This window comes from Hyaena hyaena, unplaced genomic scaffold, assembly GCF_003009895.1.
Source record: "Hyaena hyaena isolate Hyena2069 unplaced genomic scaffold, ASM300989v1 scaffold_292, whole genome shotgun sequence".
Classification (NCBI taxonomy): Eukaryota; Metazoa; Chordata; class Mammalia; order Carnivora; family Hyaenidae; genus Hyaena; species Hyaena hyaena.
This window is the reverse complement of record NW_024080924.1, coordinates 321,034-340,621: the sequence shown is the minus strand read 5'-3', so window position 1 is coordinate 340,621 and position 19,588 is coordinate 321,034. Positions and strand designations below refer to the sequence as shown.

The 19,588-nt window shown below is 43.6% G+C and overlaps 1 protein-coding gene across 1 annotated transcript in view; it reads left to right on the top strand.

Moving 5' to 3' along the window:
- The window catches only part of RYR3 (ryanodine receptor 3), a 364,667-nt gene that overhangs the window by 175,673 nt on the left and 169,406 nt on the right, over window positions 1-19,588 (top strand). The window contains exons 33-38 of the mRNA XM_039247258.1: window positions 2,650-2,736; window positions 3,141-3,367; window positions 5,021-5,816; window positions 7,963-8,163; window positions 13,352-13,454; window positions 14,988-15,125. Coding sequence (XP_039103189.1) covers window positions 2,650-2,736; window positions 3,141-3,367; window positions 5,021-5,816; window positions 7,963-8,163; window positions 13,352-13,454; window positions 14,988-15,125 — 1,552 coding nt within the window. The remainder of the gene's footprint in view (window positions 1-2,649; window positions 2,737-3,140; window positions 3,368-5,020; window positions 5,817-7,962; window positions 8,164-13,351; window positions 13,455-14,987; window positions 15,126-19,588) is intronic.

The window sequence follows — 19,588 nt, the reverse complement described above, 5'->3', positions numbered from 1 at the left end:
TAGAAAACCTTTGACTTAATGCATTTATCTGTCCCTGTGAGCTCATGTTCATGGGTTTCTTGCTAGCCCATGTGAAGTTTCTCAGCCACCAAGGCTCTGCTCACTGAAGGTTACAGTGATGTGAGAGTCACAAGTAGTTCTAGATGGCAGCTGTCAGGTATCTGAGAAATCTAAGGGCCAGCCCAGGGATGGAGCAAATCAAACTTTCCTACACACTTTTCGTGTGTGTCTCACTGCTGCAAACTCAGAGTCTGGCACAAGGCAGCTTTATAATAGGCACTAAGTAATTATTCATTGACTGTCCTTTATAAAGCTTATCTCAGACTTCAGCAGGCAGTTCTAGCAGCTCCATCCCCATTTTCTCGTTTTACAGGTTTCTGTCCCTTCATACTGTCCACGGATATCTGAAGCATTAGGCATAAACCCAAGTGTTTATACTTGGTGTGTGTACTATGTGCTGGGCACAAGTCTGCTCTAACTAACCTGACCTGTTTCGTTATGAGCAAGTGATAGCACTGAGGCCACGTAATCTTTTCAGTCAGTTATAGCCACAGAAATGTGTGTTTATAAATCTCCTGTCTAAATGCGTTGGAGAAATTCATTATGAAAAGGAAGCCTGCAACCAAATACTCTGATGAAGGGAAAGCTCTGTATTCATTTCCTATTACTGCACAACAAATTACCACACCCATAGTGACTTAAAAATGGCATACACTTAACGGTCTCACAATTTCTCTGGGTCCAGAGCCGGGTCACAGCTCAGCTGGGTCCTCCACTTAGTTTCACAAGACTCTGTTCACTCTTCGGGATCTAAAGGTCCTATTATGAGCTCACGTGCTTTTTGGCAGAATTTAGTTGCTTGTGTTTGTAGGTCTGAGGCTCAGTTTCTTGATGGCTGCAGCTAGGGGCACTCTCAGTCCCATGAAACCCCCTGAAATCTCCTGTCACATAGCCTTTCACAGGCTCTGTTACACCTTGGTGGCTTTCCTCTCTAACGCCAGGTGGAGAACCTTCTCCCCAGTCTACTGAAACACAGTCTTAAGTAATGTAACCAAATCAAGGAAATGACAATCTCTACACCCCTTTGCCGTATTGTATTTGTTAGAAACAAGATACAGGTGAGGTGCCTGGGTGGCTAAGTTGGTTAAGCATCTGACTTCAGCTCAGGTCATGATCTCATGGTTCGTAGGTTCGAGCCCCGCATCAGGCTCTGTGCTGAATCTTTGCTCAGAGCCTGGAGTCTGCTTCGGATTCTGTGTCTCCTTCTCTCTCTGGCTCTCCTCCACTCATGCTCTGTCTTACTCTGTCTCTCAAAAATAAATAAGTGTGAAAAAAAATAGCCAGTAGAAACAAGACACAGGTTCTGGGGAGGGGGATCCTACAAAACGGTGGCTCCCTGGGGGCCCCCTTAAGGTATGTCCAGAATACTCACCATTCCCTAATTGCAAGAGAGTTGCAAGAATTTCCTAATGTCTGAATATACTTAAAGGCAAAGGACTTGGGTTGATAGAATTAAAGTCACTTTTCTTCTTCCCTGGTCCTCTAAGTCTGATCAATAGCCTTACATCAAGGGCATCTGGGTGGCTCAGTCGATTGACTCTCCAACTCTTGATTTCTGCTCAGGTCATAATCTCATGGTCATGAGATTGGTCCATGCTGAGTGTAGAGCCTGCTTGGAATTCTCTCTTGCTCCCCCCCCCCTCAACGTGGGCAGGTGATAAGTGGAGCCCCTGCTGTCATAAATAAATAAATCCACACACTTCATCTAAGTGGCAGCTAAAAGACAGTCAGTGAATCCCACACAATTTAATGTGAGCACTTGAGTCATGAAGAGTGAAAAGGGGGTGTAGAGAAGTCCAAAGGAACCAAGAGAAAAGGAGAAGTTCTAAGGAAAGGAGACAGGCTCTTGAAGCAACCTCTTTATGTTATCCCATGGAAGCACCTGCCTCATCTAGGGGTGTTTTTCCCTCATGGGACATGTGGCAATCGTCAGAGACTTTTTTGGTTGTCATGACTTTGCTGGAGATGGAGAGTAGTACTGACATTTTCTGGATGGAGGCCAAGGATGCTGCTATATGTCCTACAACACACAGGACAGCCCCTACAACAAAGAGTTACCCACCCAGCCGGAAATGTCAGTGGTGCCGAGGCTGAAGAGCCCTGCTCTTGGGCTTGCCTCCCCAGTGTCCTTTCTGCCTTCAGAAATAACACTGAAGTCCCTGCACCACCCTCAGTGATGACCTTCTCAGGGCAGGAGTGATGAATGGTGCCACCTGCACACCAGGTGTCTCCCTGCTCTATGAAGAGCCAGTACATCACATAGTTCCTTAAACAAGAGCGGGCATTGCCTTTGGTGGGAGATTAATAGCTCCCTACATGTGACTGTCCTTCTGAGCACTGGAGAAAGCTGTTGGCTGCAGTTATCAGCAAGAGAAAATGCAAGACTGTGAGATTGTTCAGCCTCAAGTAGAGATTGTTCACTACCAGGAGCACCAGGTCTCAGAATTTCTGAGGAGTAGAGGATGACCTGCCAGGGAGCTGTCCCGTTTCAGCTAAGGTTAGAATGACGGTGTTGATGAAAACCCCCAGTGACTTGGCCATCTGTGATTTTATCATTCTGAGCAAACCTTGATTTGTTTTGGTTTCCAGGTGGAGCCCAATACCAAAGTGTTTCCAGCAGTCTTCCTGCAGCCCACGAGCACTTCCTTGTTTCAGTTTGAACTTGGGAAGCTGAAGGTATTGGTCTGCCCCTCATCCAATGGCTATGATAAAAGAAGGCAGCGTTGACCATTAGGGGAAAATTCCTAAGCCTCAGAAGACAAGGGAATCCCTTCTCCTACACTGCCCCCCACCCCAGGCCCCTGTACATGCCTGTGAGATTCATATGTCAGAAGGTAGGTTCTCCTTTTACTTTCTGCCACTTCTACTGGCTGCTGAAAGAATTACTTAATGCTAATATACCCCATTATGCAAGGTTTTAATTAAGGCTGGCAAAGCCTTGAAAGTCTCCGGATTTGTTTGTCTCTCTTTAGTTCATACTCACCATATTGGTTTCATGGGCTGTGTTGCATTATCCAGTAACTGAGCACCTCTGTAGTGCACCTGTCTTTCCCTCTGAATGCCTTTCTGCTTTGCCCCAGAATGCAATGCCCTTGTCAGCGGCCATATTTAAGAGTGAAGAGAAGAACCCCGTGCCACAGTGCCCACCTCGGCTGGACGTCCAAACCATCCAGCCCGTGCTCTGGAGTCGCATGCCCAGCAGCTTCCTGAAGGTGGAGACAGAGCGGGTGAGCGAGCGCCACGGCTGGGTGGTGCAGTGCCTGGAGCCCTTGCAGATGATGGCCCTCCACATTCCTGAGGAGAACAGGTAGTGGAGGGGCCCCCGGAGGAGGGGGCAGGCCTGGGAGGCAGGCAGGAGAAGGGAGGGAGCAGCATTCTCCTTGGCCAAGGGCCCTGCTCACTTCCTGTAAACCTCAGTGTCTCTTTCCCTTCCTTGCTTTCATTATTCACTTAGAAATAACAGGATATTCACTACAATATGCGTGCCACAAGGCCTTCTTTCTGAGCATCTGCAGTCGGAAGCGTTTCCATCCCTTTAATTAAGAAGCTCTAATGTGACCCTGAAATATATGTCATTAATGACAAGAAGGGAGAAAATGAGGCATGCCTGCTTTGCCTAGAGAGCCAAGAGTGGGCTCCTGGGCCCCTCCTGGTAAGAAAGAGGTACTCTGGGATTATGGCCTGCGTTTAATCCCAGCACTGTCACTTTCTGGCCTTGTGGCCTTGGGTAAATGACTCCTGTAACTTACCTTTGTTTCCTCATGATAACGGTAAAATAGGTGACCGCCCAGAGAACTGCAGGGAGAAACAAATGAAATTGTTTAGGTAAATCTATACTAGTGTAGTTTCTATATGTAGTGAGAAATAAATTCTCTCATTAGCCTATTATCACCCCTTGATCTATACAGTAATGGGGGAGCAGGCAGAGGGATTTATTTGATACCTGCACAGTTCCCAGTTAGATATTCTGCTGAGTCATGGACAGCGGCAAGACAGGCTGGTATAGGGAAGGAACAAGAAAAAATAGGAGTCCAACTAAGTATGCCAATTGCAAAGAATCCATAGACCCATGGTGAGAAGTGAGACAAAACAGAAAATCTAAGCAAGAATCAGAGACTGCCCTGAGCCCCCCAAAAATGAGGGAGCAAGACAGACTTGTAAATGGGCTTCTGAAGTCAGGAAGGAGAAAGTGAATTGATTATGCCAACTGAACCCAGGTTGGAAAGTGTTTTCTCTTGGGACAAGAGTGCAAGTGTGTTTGTTTTCAGGGGAGAGAAAGCCCTGTGGATGACAGTAGATTTGTAGATTATACGGATAATGTGTGTGGGTGGCAGATTGACAGAGGCTTTCAGCTACATCCTTTTTTTTTTTTTAATTTTTTAAACATTTATTTATTTTTGAGAGACAACATGAAAGCAAGGATGGGGCAGAGAGAGAGGGAGATTCAGAATCCAAAGCAGGCTCCAGGCTCTGAGCTGTGAGCACAGACCCCAACATGGGGTCAACCATGGTCAACCAACTGAGCCACCCAGGTGCCCCTTCAACTACATCTTTGGAGGAGCTCTTGTATCAGGAAGCAGAGGATCCCCTTATACCAACAAATAAGAGGACCAAGTCACCTCTATCACATACCTGAATATTTTTCAGTTTTTCATTTGGGGAGGAGGGGTTCCTTTATAAGGAACACTTTCATATTTGGGAAGCCATGTCTTTAAATCTTTGAGACTTTTGAGACTCTTGTGCTTAGAGAAGGAGAATTGTCAGGAACTGGGATATGGACCAGAGCTAAGAGGAATGATAACCTGTATGGGGGAGGAGGGTAGAGGCTCTTTCATCCTTCTACACCCTCTGCCCTCATCGAGTTGGGTGCACTCCCTGGGGGATTCAAAGAGAAGAACTCTGCTGAGCTCTGGCATATTCTTTTCCCCATGGAGAGGTTGATGGTCTGTCCCATCGGCAGGTGTGTGGACGTCTTGGAGCTCTGTGAGCAGGAAGACCTTATGCAGTTCCATTACCACACACTGCGACTCTACAGTGCCGTGTGCGCCCTGGGAAACAGCCGCGTGGCCTATGCCCTCTGTGGCCACGTGGACCTCTCCCAGCTCTTCTACGCCATTGACAACAAGTACCTCCCTGGCCTCCTTCGGTCTGGTTTCTATGACCTGCTCATCAGCATCCACCTGGCCAACGCCAAGGAGAGGAAGCTGATGATGAAGAATGAGTACATCATCCCCATCACCAGTGCCACCGGGAAAATCCGCCTGTACCCAGATGAGTCCAAAAGGCACGGGCTGCCTGGGGTGGGCCTCAGAACGTGCCTCAAGCCAGGATTCAGGTTCTCCACCCCTTGCTTTGTCGTGACCAGTGAAGAGCACCAGAAGCAGAGCCCTGAGATCCCCTTGGAGATCCTTAAGACGAAGGCGCTGAGCATGCTGACCGAGGCAGTGCAGCACAGTGGGGCTCACATCCGGGACCCCGTCGGCGGGTCTGTAGAGTTCCAGTTTGTGCCTGTGCTGAAACTCATTGGAACCCTGCTGGTCATGGGGGTGTTTGATGATGATGACGTCCGGCAGATCCTCCTCCTGATCGATCCCTCTGTGTTTGGGGAGCACAGTGGGGAGATGGAGAACAGAGCTGAGAAAGAGGAAATGACCCAGGTGGAGGAGAAGGCAGTGGAGGCTGGAGAAAAGGCCAGCAAGGAGGCTCCAGTCAAAGGCTTGTTGCAGACCCGACTGCCAGAGTCGGTCAAGTTGCAGGTAACTCAGGGCAGCAGAGATCCTGCCCTTGGAAAGTGTGGGGGAGGGTGATCATGTAGCTTGGAGCTAAGGCTCAGACAGAGAGCACTGGCCTAAACCTGGAGTATAGTGGAGAAACTGAGAGAGAACATTCACTGCTCATGATTTTCTCTGACACGAAATGTATTCCCTTTAGTCAAAAGAAAAGTGCTAACCCTTATCAATAAGGCACCTGCTTTAGAATTGTTTTTATGGAACTAGTGGTGGATTGACCTTCATCTTACCTCTTACCCTTTGGGACTAAATGGCTGCTTTGTGAGACCCTGTCTAGAAAGGAGGAAGAGCCTTTGGCTGTGGAAAAGACCAAGGGAACTGACTCATAGGGTGGCCACGTTCATCACTTGCTCTCATTTGCCTCCATGTTCTGATCACCAAGCCTGTGTAGACCTGCTGCCCTGGCATGCAAACAAACTTCTAAGAAAAAGAGGCATGCCCATGTTGAGCTGCCCCCTTGGCATCACCTAGGAAACTCCCACATTTCCTAGGACGTAGTCTTACCAGATACAAGCTAGCATCAGTGATACACTGATGACGATAACTGTTGTCTTCTGGGCACTGAGAAAAGAGAAATGAAAGTGGACAGAGCACTACCGTCTGTTCCACAGAGTCAGCCTGGCTCGGGCATCCCTCGACCACTTAGTAGCTATCCAGGCTTGCCAAGTCAGTAGTCTCCCAAAGCTTTAGCTTTACACTATGTAAAATATGGATGATAATATAATAAAACATAAAATTCAAATTTATCTTTAAAATACACTATGAAATATATTTTATCACAAAACGATAATAAAGTAATCTCCAAATGAAGCTCTCTTACCCAAGGTGGTGGGATGGGTAGGTGTCGGTTCATCAAAATTATATGTAGAGGAGAAGCATAACAAATTTTACACATACACCTTAAATGTTTTTATGAAAACATATAAGTGTGCTCTTCTGATATGGAGCTGAGACTTTTTCTTCAATGTGAGTCCCTGCCTGGCATGTAGAGCCCTTTCTTTTGCACAGATGGCATCATTATGCACAGCTTGATGTGCATGATGGCCAGTTTGGGGATCTTGAAGATAGACTGTGAATTTAGAGGTATTTGGAAAGCAACCTGAGCACAGAACGCTTGTAGATTTTAATGATTTTCCCCCAATTTTTTGTAGTTGTCTAACTCACACCCAACTTTGGGTATTTTTTTTTTAAAAAAACGACTTTCCTTTTGCAGATGTTCCCTAGTCATTCAACTTAGTTTTCCCATTTCGTTGGCACATACAACTTCTAATCAGATGTGATAACTATGATCATAAGTGTGACAGGCATTTGCTCTGGATCCTAGTTCACCTGCAGATATGCCAGAGACTAGCCTGCTAGGTAAGGACATGCCACCACCAGGGGCATTATTGTCTGTGCCCAGACACACTGGAGAGTGTCAGTCCTGCAGGAGGTTATGTGGAGATGGGTTCACAGAACTTTGGGAACACACAGAGGATTAAAAGAGAAAGTCTGGCAAGTGCCTAGCATGGAGTCAGGCAATTAGGGCTCCATAAGTTCTGATTGCTGTTTTTCTTATTCATAAAAGTGCAAGGACTGATAAGATTAGGACTAGTAACAGTCCAAAAGAACTAATGGCAGTAAAAACAGTACCAACAAACAAACAAGGAAGAAGGATGGAGAGGGGATCGTAAGTCTCTGGTTCCCATCATCCAGAGCCAGAGGATGTCAGGAAGGAGTCAGAGCTCACCCATGCAGTTGAGGGCTGGTTTCTACATGGAGCTTAGAGCCATGGAAGAATTCTCTTAACAGTGCCATTCTCCTCTCCACTGGCAGGTTTATTCTGTCTTTGGTGAGCTCATTTTCCTGTTACTCTCCTGTCCTTAGGATAAAGAGTTGGTGGCTGGGTTCAAACTGACTTGGATCCAAGTAACGGCTCTATGATCACCATGTGACACTGGGCAAGTCACTTAGAGTGCCAGAGTCTTAGTGGTACCGTCTGGAAAATGGGAATCCTAGCTGCTTCACCAATGTATTATTGCTAAATTAGCATAAATATACACTTTGGTGTGTATATTTGTATTATATTTAACAAGTGTTGTTAAATTAGCATACATATACACTTTGGTTGCAGATGTGTGAGCTCCTCAGCTATCTCTGTGACTGTGAGCTGCAGCATCGAGTGGAAGCCATTGTGGCATTTGGCGACATTTATGTCTCTAAGCTTCAGGCAAATCAGAAGTTCCGCTACAATGAGCTCATGCAGGCCTTGAACATGTCCGCAGCCCTGACTGCCCGGAAGACCAGGGAGTTCCGCTCACCCCCACAGGAGCAGGTGAGAAACTCTTCCTGAGCCTCCATGCCAGTGGAGTGAACTTGAACCTTACAGAGTAGGGGCATGAAACCTTTATGTGCCTGCGGTGGCCATGAGAGGTGTGGGCGATTAAATGACCCAGCACAGTGCCGGGGGACAGCCCTGGTCATATGCTAATGGCAACGAGGAGCATCTGCCAGTCATCTTAGATGGGAAAATAAACCCATCCAGAAATGCACATGGAGCGGACTTCCTCCCCTCCCTTGCTTGCTCTTACCCATTTCCCGTCACTGAGCCAAAGACCAAATGACTGTCACAATCCAGCTTTCATACCAGCAAGGATACATCGTTAGAAGAATGTCCGTCCGGTCCTTGCAGAAGTCATTGCTTTGTATTAGAGGTGAGCAGAGCATGGTCAACATTTCCTGTCTTATGAGAGCAGGTGCACCGGCTTCCTCAGCTAAGTGCCCTAAGCCCCTTACCCCATGACCAAGACCCTCACCAAGCCTCCCAGCCCCCAGTAGCAAGGAAAACAGGACTGGGCAAGTGAGGTCGGGTCTCTGAGGGATTGCCTTCATTTTGTACAGTACCCCACCTTGTAGTCAGCCTTGCCCATATGGGAAGGTTGCTTTGAAAAGACTCAAAATCCCAGTGAGCAACTGGTAGATGGGGGCGGGACATCTTGTGGAGTGTAGTTTGCATTTGTCCCTGCTTCTCCTGCGTACATCCTGCAGGCATCTTGGCCACAGCTCCCTAAGTGTTCAAAACAGAACATCTTTCAGGGAAGAAATTTGTGTTCTGTCTCTGAAGCCAGATTTTCGCATCTTCTCTGTATTTAATAAGTAGCCTATCCATAAACTGTTGTCAGGTATAATTACCGCCTTTTGATATTAATGGTACAACTTGGTCCATTACTTTCCTAACCTATTTGGTAGAACATAGAATATTTATATTGACCTAAAAGCGCACCACGTATCTTGGCTTGTAAAAGATGCACTTGAATGATACTGGCCTTGAAAAGAGTAGACAACATTTATCATCTCTTTGCCGGAGCCAAACTGAGAAAGCCCTTGGAATTGATGGGAGGAGGTAATTTGCACCGTGCTGTGGGAAACTCAGGGAGCCTGGGTTACTCTCCAAGACTTTACAAGTGTTGTCAGACTGCTCTTAGACTGACAACCTGTGTGAACATTTCCCATTTCCCTGGGCAGATGCTGACTCGTGTTTGTGGATAACAGGCAGGGAGGACCATGGGATGCGCGGCTCCTGTTCTGGCTCTCCCTCTCTCGCTGTGTGGTCATAGCCAATTGCCTTTCTGTCTCCCTTTATTCAGCTGCAAAATGAGGATGTTTGTGTCTCCCTCCCTCCCTTCTAGGGAGGACCACAGGAGATCATTTAGATCTATGTTTAGATTGCATAGTGGGGTACTGTCATATGGTAAACATTCTGTAAGTGGACTCATTAGTTTCATTGTTGGGAGGTATTTGCATTTGTCTCATGCCATGTTCCTTTCCTTCTGCCAGTGACCCAGTGAGTAGAGCTTATGTTTTCTGAGACATCTGCTTAATTCAGCTAGACCTGTGTTGTACATCTAGCGCTATCCTCATGGACACAGCTTCTGATCCTGGCTCCTAGAAGGGCCACACTGGCTCCCACCTCACCTTTCCCCCTGCTTCCTCCCCACCTTCTTTCCTGCTGTCCCCAGGGCCTGCTAACACTTCCTCCTTTAGCCTTCTCAGTAATCCTCTGGCAATCATTTCAGACTCTTTTCAGATGTAACTTGAGAAATTCTTCTCTTAGGTGTTAGACTATGTGATTCTTTTTATTTTTTTAATATTTTTATTTATTTCTAGGAGAGAGTGAGAGACAGCGTGAGCAGGGGAGGGTCAGAGACAGAGGGAGATACAGACCCCGAAATAGGCTCCAGGCTCTGAGCTGGCAGTCAGCACAGAGCCCGAGGCAGGGCTCGAACCCACGAACTGCGAGATCATGACCTAAGCAAAAGTCGGATGCTTAACCAACTAAGCCACCCAGTCGCCCCTAAGCTCTTTGATTCTTGAGTAGGAATCAGAATCACCAGAAAGACAGAATGAAACAGTTTGCTGATCCCACCTCTGGGGCTTCTAATTCAGTAGCTCTAGTGTGAGGCCCATTAGTTTATACTTTTAGCAAGTTTCTAGGTAATACTGATGATGCTTGTCTAGGAATGAAATGAAAGAAGGGACACTAATTGCTATCAAATTCAGCTGTCCCACCTACCATCCTTCTCAGAATATTCATTTCTAGAAGGAACCTACCAGTAAAGCTCTCTAAATAATTCAGAATTGAATATCAACAGGAGGATTCAGATCAATTTCAGGGGATAGTAATGCAAAATTACGTGGACAATTGGGTGCATAAGAATCAGAATTTTAAAACAATGATATGATTATCTAAGCCTTCTGTAACCTTTGAGGAGAAAATAAAGGCTTTCAGCCTTGTATCTATATAGGATTCAGAGAGATGAAAAATACATATACCTGGGGAACATAACCAAGTACAAAAGTAGGTAAAACTAAAATCTGTTCAGTGGTCATTGGCATATTAGCCATGCACAGTCAGTGAGACTTAGACTTTAAAAAGGGCATCATTGGCATCATAAAGACTTTAAAAAGACTTTAAAAAGTACCTGGGTGGCTCAGTTGGCTAGGCTACCAACTCTTGATTTCTGCTCAAGTCATGGTCTCAATGTTTCCTGATTTGAGCCCCACATAGGGCTCTGTGCTGACAGTGTGGAACCTGGTTGGGCTTGGGATTCTCTCTCCCTCTCCCCCTCTCCCCACCTCCCTTCCTCTCTCAAAATAAGTAAACTTAAATAATAGAGAGAGAGAGAAAGAGAGGCCATCATTAATGGGTATGCCCCATGCAGCAGAAAATTCAGCTCATTCCACTTTTTTTTTTAATGTTTATTTATTTTTTAAGAGAAAGAGTATGAGCAGGGGAGGGGCAGAGAGAGAGGGAGACCCAGAATCTGAAGCAGGTTCCAGGCTCTGACCTGTCTGCACAGAGCTCCATGTGGGGTTCGAACTCACTAACGGTGAGATCATGACCTGAGCTGAAGCTGGACGCTTAACTGACGGATTGAGCCACCCAGGCACTCCTCTCCCCTTTTGGTTTTCTGCCCTGCTGGCTGGTGAGCCACCACTTCCCAAGTATTCCACCTAAGATCTTTCAGCAAAGAATTTAATTGTCTGACTCTGAAACTAGATCTTCAGATCTTGTTTTTATTTAATAAACAACCTATCAATCTATGTCGACGTAACTACCATAATTTAACATTGTGGAACAACCACAAAAATTACTTTTCTAACATATTTTCTGGATATTATTTTATTACAAGCAACACTTCTACCTACTTCCAAAAAGCTGTTTGGAGTAGAAGCTTTAAATAAGCATCTTCCTACCAACGTTAAGTATGCTGTTTTTCGTGGTTTAATAAAAGATTGTGATGTTTCTTAGCCTAGAAATCCTAAGCAGAAGGAGAAAGTGTATTTGCCTGGTGCTTAGGCTACTCTGCCTGAGCTGAGCAAAGTGGATCACCCCTCGTTAGCACTTCAGTCTCCCTAGTAGTCACTGTCTGGGATTGTGGGTCTTTGGACAGACTAGAGACATCCTGGAATCTGACAAGGAAATGAGTGACCACATTTTTGCCATCTTTTCATGAAACTCTGATAGCGTTCCTTTCAATTATTGATGTAGGCAGCCAAGCAGATACCTGACTTTGCCAGCCACAGAATTTGCATATTTTCTCATATTGTGTCACATGATTATCATACCTTGAAATATCATTTACGTTCATTACCACTTTGAGATCACAGTGGCTATGAGACCTGCTAGTGGATCTTTTTCTCCAATGGGTTAATAAACAAGTACCTGGTATTATATCACAGATTTCTTTTTTAGGATTTTGATAACCAGATTTCAGTACAATTGCTTCTCTGTGTAATTGTCTATATTTTGTGTTATGTATTCAAAATGCTAATTTGAGCAGGAATCAGTGGGTGAGCAGGTCTAGGGATGTGCGAAATACTGATTATTTTTTTTAATGTTTATTCAGTTTTGAAAGACAGTGATAGAGCATGAGTGGGGGGTGGAGACAGAGAGAGAGGGAGACACAAAATCTGAGGCAGGCTCCAGGCTCTGAGCTGTCAGCACAGAGCCCAACGCAGGGATCGAACTCATAAACCATGAGATCATGACCTGAGCCAAACTCAGCCACTTAAGGGACTGAGCCACCCAGGTGCCTCCTGATTTCTTTTTAAAAAGCAAATTATCCAACAGAAAAGTGGAGGAAGAATATTAATGGGAAATTTATAAAATATGAAATAAAAATGGTTCTTACGGGTGGAAAAACAAAATTCAACCTCCCCAATTAGATGCAAAGTAAAGCAACAGGGATATGACATTTTTCACCCATTAAATTGGAAAATATTTGAAAATGTGTTAAGTCTCATTTCAGTAATGGAGATGGCAAAGTAATACACACTCTTGAATAAATTTGGTAACAATGAAAATTGTTGTAAGCCTTCTGGAGGGTGATTTGGCAATTCGTATCAGAAGCCATTAAAATCTGCAAATCTTTTGATCCAGTCATGTTGCTTCTAGGAGTTTATCCTTAAAAAAAAAAAGAAGAAGAAGATCAGAGATGTGAACAAAAATTAGGTAAAAGGACCTGCCAACAAAATTTATTTAAGGACAAAAAAATGGAAACAATTTAAATATATTTGAACAGGTCATTAGTTTTACATCGATTGCTATTCATCCATATGATGAAATGCAATGTACCTGTTAAAAATCAATAAAATAAGAAAATGCTCAAGATAAATTGTTAAGTGGAAAATCAGACTTCAAAAATGTTTATCTAGAGTATGCATGCTCTCAATCTATGTATATAAAGCCTGGAAGATATAAACTAAGTATCATTAAATATGGTTCTCTTTGGGTAGTGGGATCTCCACAGTAAATTTTCTTTAGGTATTTCCAAATGTTGTGCAGTTAATAAATTACCATTATAATCAGAGAAAGGGTAAAAGCTACTTTTAAATATGGTCATCTTTACAAAATTTGAGTTAGATAAAATTTGCAAAGGATGTTAGGTGTCTAAGGCAGGATCTGAGTTCTTTTGATCAACACTGAGAACCAACTACCCATTCTTCTTTGTCCCTCAAAGATCAACATGCTTCTTAACTTTCAACTGGGAGAGAATTGCCCCTGCCCAGAAGAGATCCGAGAGGAGCTATATGACTTCCATGAGGACCTTCTTATTCACTGTGGTGAGTTTCTGCAATGAAAGCTTTATCAAAGACAAGCCTGTTCCTGATTCCTTCATTAAAAGCTAGTGGGGGTTGGGAAGGCAGCTTTCTATTTAAAAGTGCAGTTGACCCTTTTTCTAATATTATTTTTTCTTCCCTTCCCTTATATTCATCTGTTTTGTATCTTAAATTCCACATGGGAGTAAAGTCCTATGATACTTGTCTTCCTCTAGTTTTGCTTAGCATAATACACTCTAGTTCCATCCACGTTGTTGTAAATGGCAAGAGTTTTCTTTTTGATTGCTGAGTCATATGGGTTTGAGCTACACGGGTCCACTCCACTCAAAATGGAGAATTTTGTTTCCATAAATAGAGTGCAGTACTCTAAGTGTATTTTCTCTTCCTTATGATTTTCTTAATAATACTTTCTTTCTCTAATTTAAGAATACAGTACATAATGCATATAGCATTTAAAAATGTATGTTAGTTGACTGTTTATCACTAAGGCTTCCCATCAAGAGTATGCTATTCATAGTTAAGTTGTGGATGGTGAGAGTCACATATGGATTTTCTGCTGTGTGGGCACCTCTAGCCCCTGCGTTGTTTGAGGATTAATTGTATAATACTAGCGTCTCAAGAAATAATTCTGCCAGGACTACTTGCATCTGAGAAGATATAGGAAATAATTCCAGCATATATGCCCCATCCATATATGATGGAAACTCCTTCTACCAAGAAGAAATTTTTCTGAGATAGAAGAGAAACAGGGTGTCTGAAGAAGGAAAATAACTGATACTTCTATAAACTTCACCCACTTTACTTAGATGGTTGGACTCTGTTCCCAGGTGAACCAGGATTCTGATCTCCTTTGCTTCTTAGCTTTTGCAGTGATATAAATATGATAACTTACACCCTTAAGAATCCTAAGCCAGAAGTCCCTGCTTTAATATATAACTGCTGATTTTAATTGGTTCTCAGCATTTGTGCTGCTTGTACGTGGGTGGATTGACTAATACATGGATAATAGATGGTCTTTTCATAGGAAATGAATTACTGTTAACTCTTTCTAGATACTCTACAGCCCTTCTGGGGTATAGGTTAGAAGTTAACTTTAGGAGTGCCAAGGTGGCACTGTCAGTTAAAGCATCTGACTCTTGGTTTTGGCTCAGGTCATGATCTCCTGGTTTGTGGGATCAAGCCCCGCATCAGCACAGAGCCTGCTTGGTCTCTCCCTCCCTCTCCCTCTGCCCCTCCCTCATTCACTCATTCTCTCTCTCTCTCTCTCTCAATAAATAAATAAATAAATAAACTTTTAAAAAAAGGAGTTAATTTTAGATGTTGAAATTACTTGATGTTTTTGTACACAAGAAATTATCTTTTTAAAATACTTGCCAAAATTACATCCTGCAGGTAAGTAATTATGCAAAGCTGCCCTTAGTGTCTTTGGAAAGTTCCAGAAGGGTAGGAAGGAAAGATTTTATGTTCTTTTGATCTTTTGGTGTTTTTTTTTTTATGTATTGTTGAAGGTTTTCACTCTGTTCTGTGACTTGCCAGGTGTTCCCCTAGAGGAAGAAGAGGAGGAGGAGGAAGACATGTCCTGGGCTGGGAAACTCCGTGCCTTGGTGTATAAAATCAAAGGCCCTCCCAAGCCTGAGAAGGAACAGCCAACAGAGGAGGAAGAGAGATGCCCTAGTAAGTGACCATGCCTTTCAATCATAGTCCTTCTGACACAGTGCTCTTCTATGACATAATGAAAAGAATTGGCTTTCTGACAAATGCTGTAAGATAGAGGTGGACTGTCTAAGCTTCTAAGGAGGATTCTGGGCATTCTTTAATAATTGGTGGTGATTATTTTGTATTTGGGGCTATGCTTTTCTTATTTAAGGAACTTACTTTCAGAGCTTTTTGAAACTGGAGGAATCTATTACTTTGGGTCTTTTCATGTCTGTCTGGTTAAAAATGCCTATAAACAGATACCTGTTCTTCTTCCTTTTAGGTTTCCATTGTCTCCCTCCTTCAATCATTGTTTTTGTCACCTCTGCTTGTGGTCCCTTAGCATTGAAAACTGTCCCAGCAGGGAAATAAAATAATAATATGAAGGGAGTAAAGGAAGTAGGCTGTGCGCTTTGATGGGGGTCACTTTTGGGTTTTGGCTATGATTTTCATAATGTAGCATCCTAGGGGACTTTGACCTTCCATTTTTCAACAATGCCAAACCTTGTCCAAATTCATTTCTCTACACTTTATAGTAGATGTGACTCCTTTTGTTATGACTCATGTTGAAACAAGATCATAATTTGTTCTATAGAGCAGTATAAACCATTAACCTATAAACCATCTACCTATAAACCATTAACATTTCAAGAAGAAGACTGTGTATTATATATCATCAGGATGCTCTTTTGTAACAACTTCTGCAAGTATTTCACTCATCTAAAGGGAGAACTTCTGAGGTTTAACATAATTGCCTTTTATCTTGTTCCTATTCCTATCTATTTTAAGTTTATTTATTTATTTTGAGAGAGAGAGAGAGAGAGAGAAAGCAGTGTAGGGGCAGAAAGAGAATCCCAGTCTGGGGCCCAAACTCATGAACCGTGAGATCATGACCTGAGCCAAAATCGAGAGTTGAATGCTTAACCAACTGAGCCATCGAGGCATCCCTATTCCTATCCATTTTAAAACATGCTTTCAAATCACAGACTAGAGCAATAGACTGTCAAGCTATGATTGGTTTGTCTGAAAACACTACTTTGGGGGTTCATACATCTTATTGCCCTTTCTGTTGACCTTCCATCTTTGTCAGAATATCTCTGAAGGGAAAGAATCGTCACCATTTTTTCAGCACAAGTGTTGAAGCCTCTGGAAAAGAGGATACGATACTTGGCAGTGGTCGTACTGGCAACCGTTAATCAGTGCTTTCCATCACCATTTTTCTATGGGTGGTCTTTGATGATGATGTGCCAGCAGGATTCTAAAAGCACAAAAGTGAGTTTAGATTCCCTTTGTGATTACTGCCAAAGCAGAGCTAAAAATAGACTGATCTGACCCATAATACCTGCTGAGAATCTATTTTGAAAGGGGGTGGTTCTTTCTAACATAATGTATCACCACTAGGAGTCCCTCGTGTGCGCTTTCATTTCACGTGAGGTAAGTAGTCAGATGAAATCACTTGGCTGTGTAAAGTGTCCCTAACTCTGAGAATGGTGTCCAGCCATTAGAGATTGCAACTTCAGCACTGCTACCTCGGGACTCAGGCTGGAAGACCATGTTCTGCCTGTTCTGGTAGAATGTGCAAACAAGGTCGCTGGACTGTGAGAGTTCATGTCTTCACCTCATGCAGCTTCCCTTCCAGAAGGAGAATTGTGAGTGGCTCACTGAGCGGCTCACGAATTGTGTTGTAAGTGTCCTGTTCTGGATTTCCAGAAATAGAGATGAAGATGGTCAAGCATGTCTGGTTGTCAGTATGTGGGTCCTCTCCCAAATGTACCAGAGGCATAAAGCCTCTCACTCATGCCTGACATTTGAGGAGAAAATCTTGAGAATGCTTTAACTGCCACACCCCTCAAGTTGTTTTTAACCGATCAAATGGAGACACTGTTTCTGAATACATAACCGGTTGCGATAAAAGGGCCAAAATACTTTCCAGTATTAGTAACTTGGTGCACATTACTTACCTTTCTCACCCTTACATTTGATAAAATACTGAAATTAGAGAGAATAACATGGGATAGGAAATTGACAATTTCTCACGTACTTCACATGTATTAGTTTACTACTGGTGGTCTTTTTCACTCTTCTATTGTGTAGTTGATGGAAATAGAACTCTGAAGAGTGAAGGGATACTTGTTCATTCACTTACTCTTGCCACCACTACCCAGTTTCAGAAAACTTCCCAGGTGACTAAATATCACTGGCACAAGGTAACTGGGCTGAGTAAAGCTGTGGCTTGCTTTTTCTGACTCTGGTTCCATGTTCTTTCCCTTGTCCCGTGAAGCCCCCAACATAGCTATGACATACACAATGGCTTTTTAAAACCATCATCTTTTTGTCTCGCTTACTATACCTGTGAGGTAACTCATGCTTGTGACTCCCTGTCACCTGTAGGAAATCTAAACCTGACAGAAGTCAAAATTCTAACATGCCCATGTTGACCAAGCCTAAGATCTGTACTCAGAGTGTTCAGGGTAGCTGGTAGTTTCTCCTCCATGAGTAGTTGGTGTCGGCCAGATGACCTGCAGGAAAACTTCACCTTTCCTAGAAAAAAGGAATCAACAGGGTCGTGAACCTCTTGAGAATACTTCAAGCTAGCTTAGAGTTCCAGGGATATTCCTAAACTAACTCTAAGCCATATTGTTGACGAAAGCTGTTAGAATCTTCTTAAAAGATCATATGATAATGAAGAGGTAAAAAAGACACAACAGTAGCAGCTTTGCCATACTAAGCCACATTTCCTTGGCATATCCCAGTCCAGCAAACTCCTGAGAAAATCTTTTGCCTGTTCTGAGCCAGGCCTTCTCACACGTGACAGTTGAAACAAGGTGTCTTGAATATACACGTGTTGCCACGGAGTTACTCCTCCAGAAGAGACCAGCTCTTTTTGCTAAATTCTGAAATTAACAAAATGAAGATCACCTATCACTTTCCAGCTCGAAGTTGGTGCATTCCTGCTGCCATTCACTGAATGCCTTGCCCATGGAGGTTTTTCCATCATCTTCTCTCTACAAAGAAAGCTGCTACTTGTGTCCACTCTTGCCCCATCACTGAATGGCCTAAGAACCCTAACCGAAATCCTCTCCTGCCTAAAGGCTGCAGTTTATTGAGTGTTGGGGGCGGGGGGCGGGGGGGAGGCGGAGACTGCTGTCCACTACAAAAATAAGTCCTAGAGCCCAGCACAAATACTTATACACAAAATGAGATTACTCAGTGACAGATGCATTGAAGGTATTCAGGCAGTATTTGTAAGCCTGTTCAGATTCTCTCCCACCATCCTCTCCCTGTGATGCACATGCATAGACACCTCCTCCATGAAGTCTTTCTTTCACCCTTATCCTCCGTCCTTCTGCCCCAGCTGTTCCACAGAACCTCTCATGGGGCCTGTATGACCTTCCGCCATACATGGAATATCTATGTCCTTGTTTTCTTCTTCACCAGTGCTGAGACCAAACCTTCCCTGCTGCCACATTAACTCATTGCTGCAAATCTTTCTGACTTCCAGTACATGTTAGTCCTAGGAGGCTCAGAAAGATGAAGAAAATGAGGACCTTATGAACAAAGGAGGAAATGGGTGTGGTAAGGAAACTCAATGTAATCATGAGTTTGGCTATGCTATCATAAAAGGGCAGCTAAAATACAGTAGGTGACCAGAGGAGGAATTGGAGAAATGTCCATAAAGAGCATAGATAAGGAGATAAAATAAGAAGGGACGCTCCTTTTTGATGAAAAGATCTGCTTCAACAAAGGCCCCCATGAGAAAAGTTCAGGTAATATTCCAGGAGCAGCAAGCAATTGAGGTTGGTTGAACTCTAAGAGGAATAGAAGGGGGTAGAGGGAAGTAGTAGAGTGGTGTTAGGACAGAGTGGCTTGAAAATCCAATCATTAAACTACAGTTGGCCTTAGAATGTGATGCATTAGCTGTATCCATGCATTTTATACCACTTGGCCCTACTTAGTTGCAGGGAGGGAGGGGTTAACATTTACACAGTACCGCTGTGTCCTGAGCCTTGTGTGAAGTACTTCTGTATTACTTCATGTAATTCTCACAATATGCAGTAACTGAGGTAGATGATTTTATTCCTGTGTTCTGATTAAGAAACTTAAATAAAGACAGATTCAGCAACTTTATAGGGTCACACAGTAGTGGCATAAAAGTTCAAGCCATTGTCACCTGAGTGTAGTTGCCCTCCATATTATTTATATAATAATATCCTGCCTCCCACAAGGCAGTGGCTATGAAAGGTCCTTAAGGACTAAATTATTCATCTACTCAACCGTAATGAGGTAGTTAGAAGCATAGGGCTCTAGACTTGGGCCACCTGGTCTTAAATTCTTGCTCTGCCACACGGTATGAGTTTGGGCATGTGGCAGCCTCTCTGTGCCTCACTTTACTCATCTGTAAAACAGACATGACACTAATACCTTATTTGGTTTACTTGAGG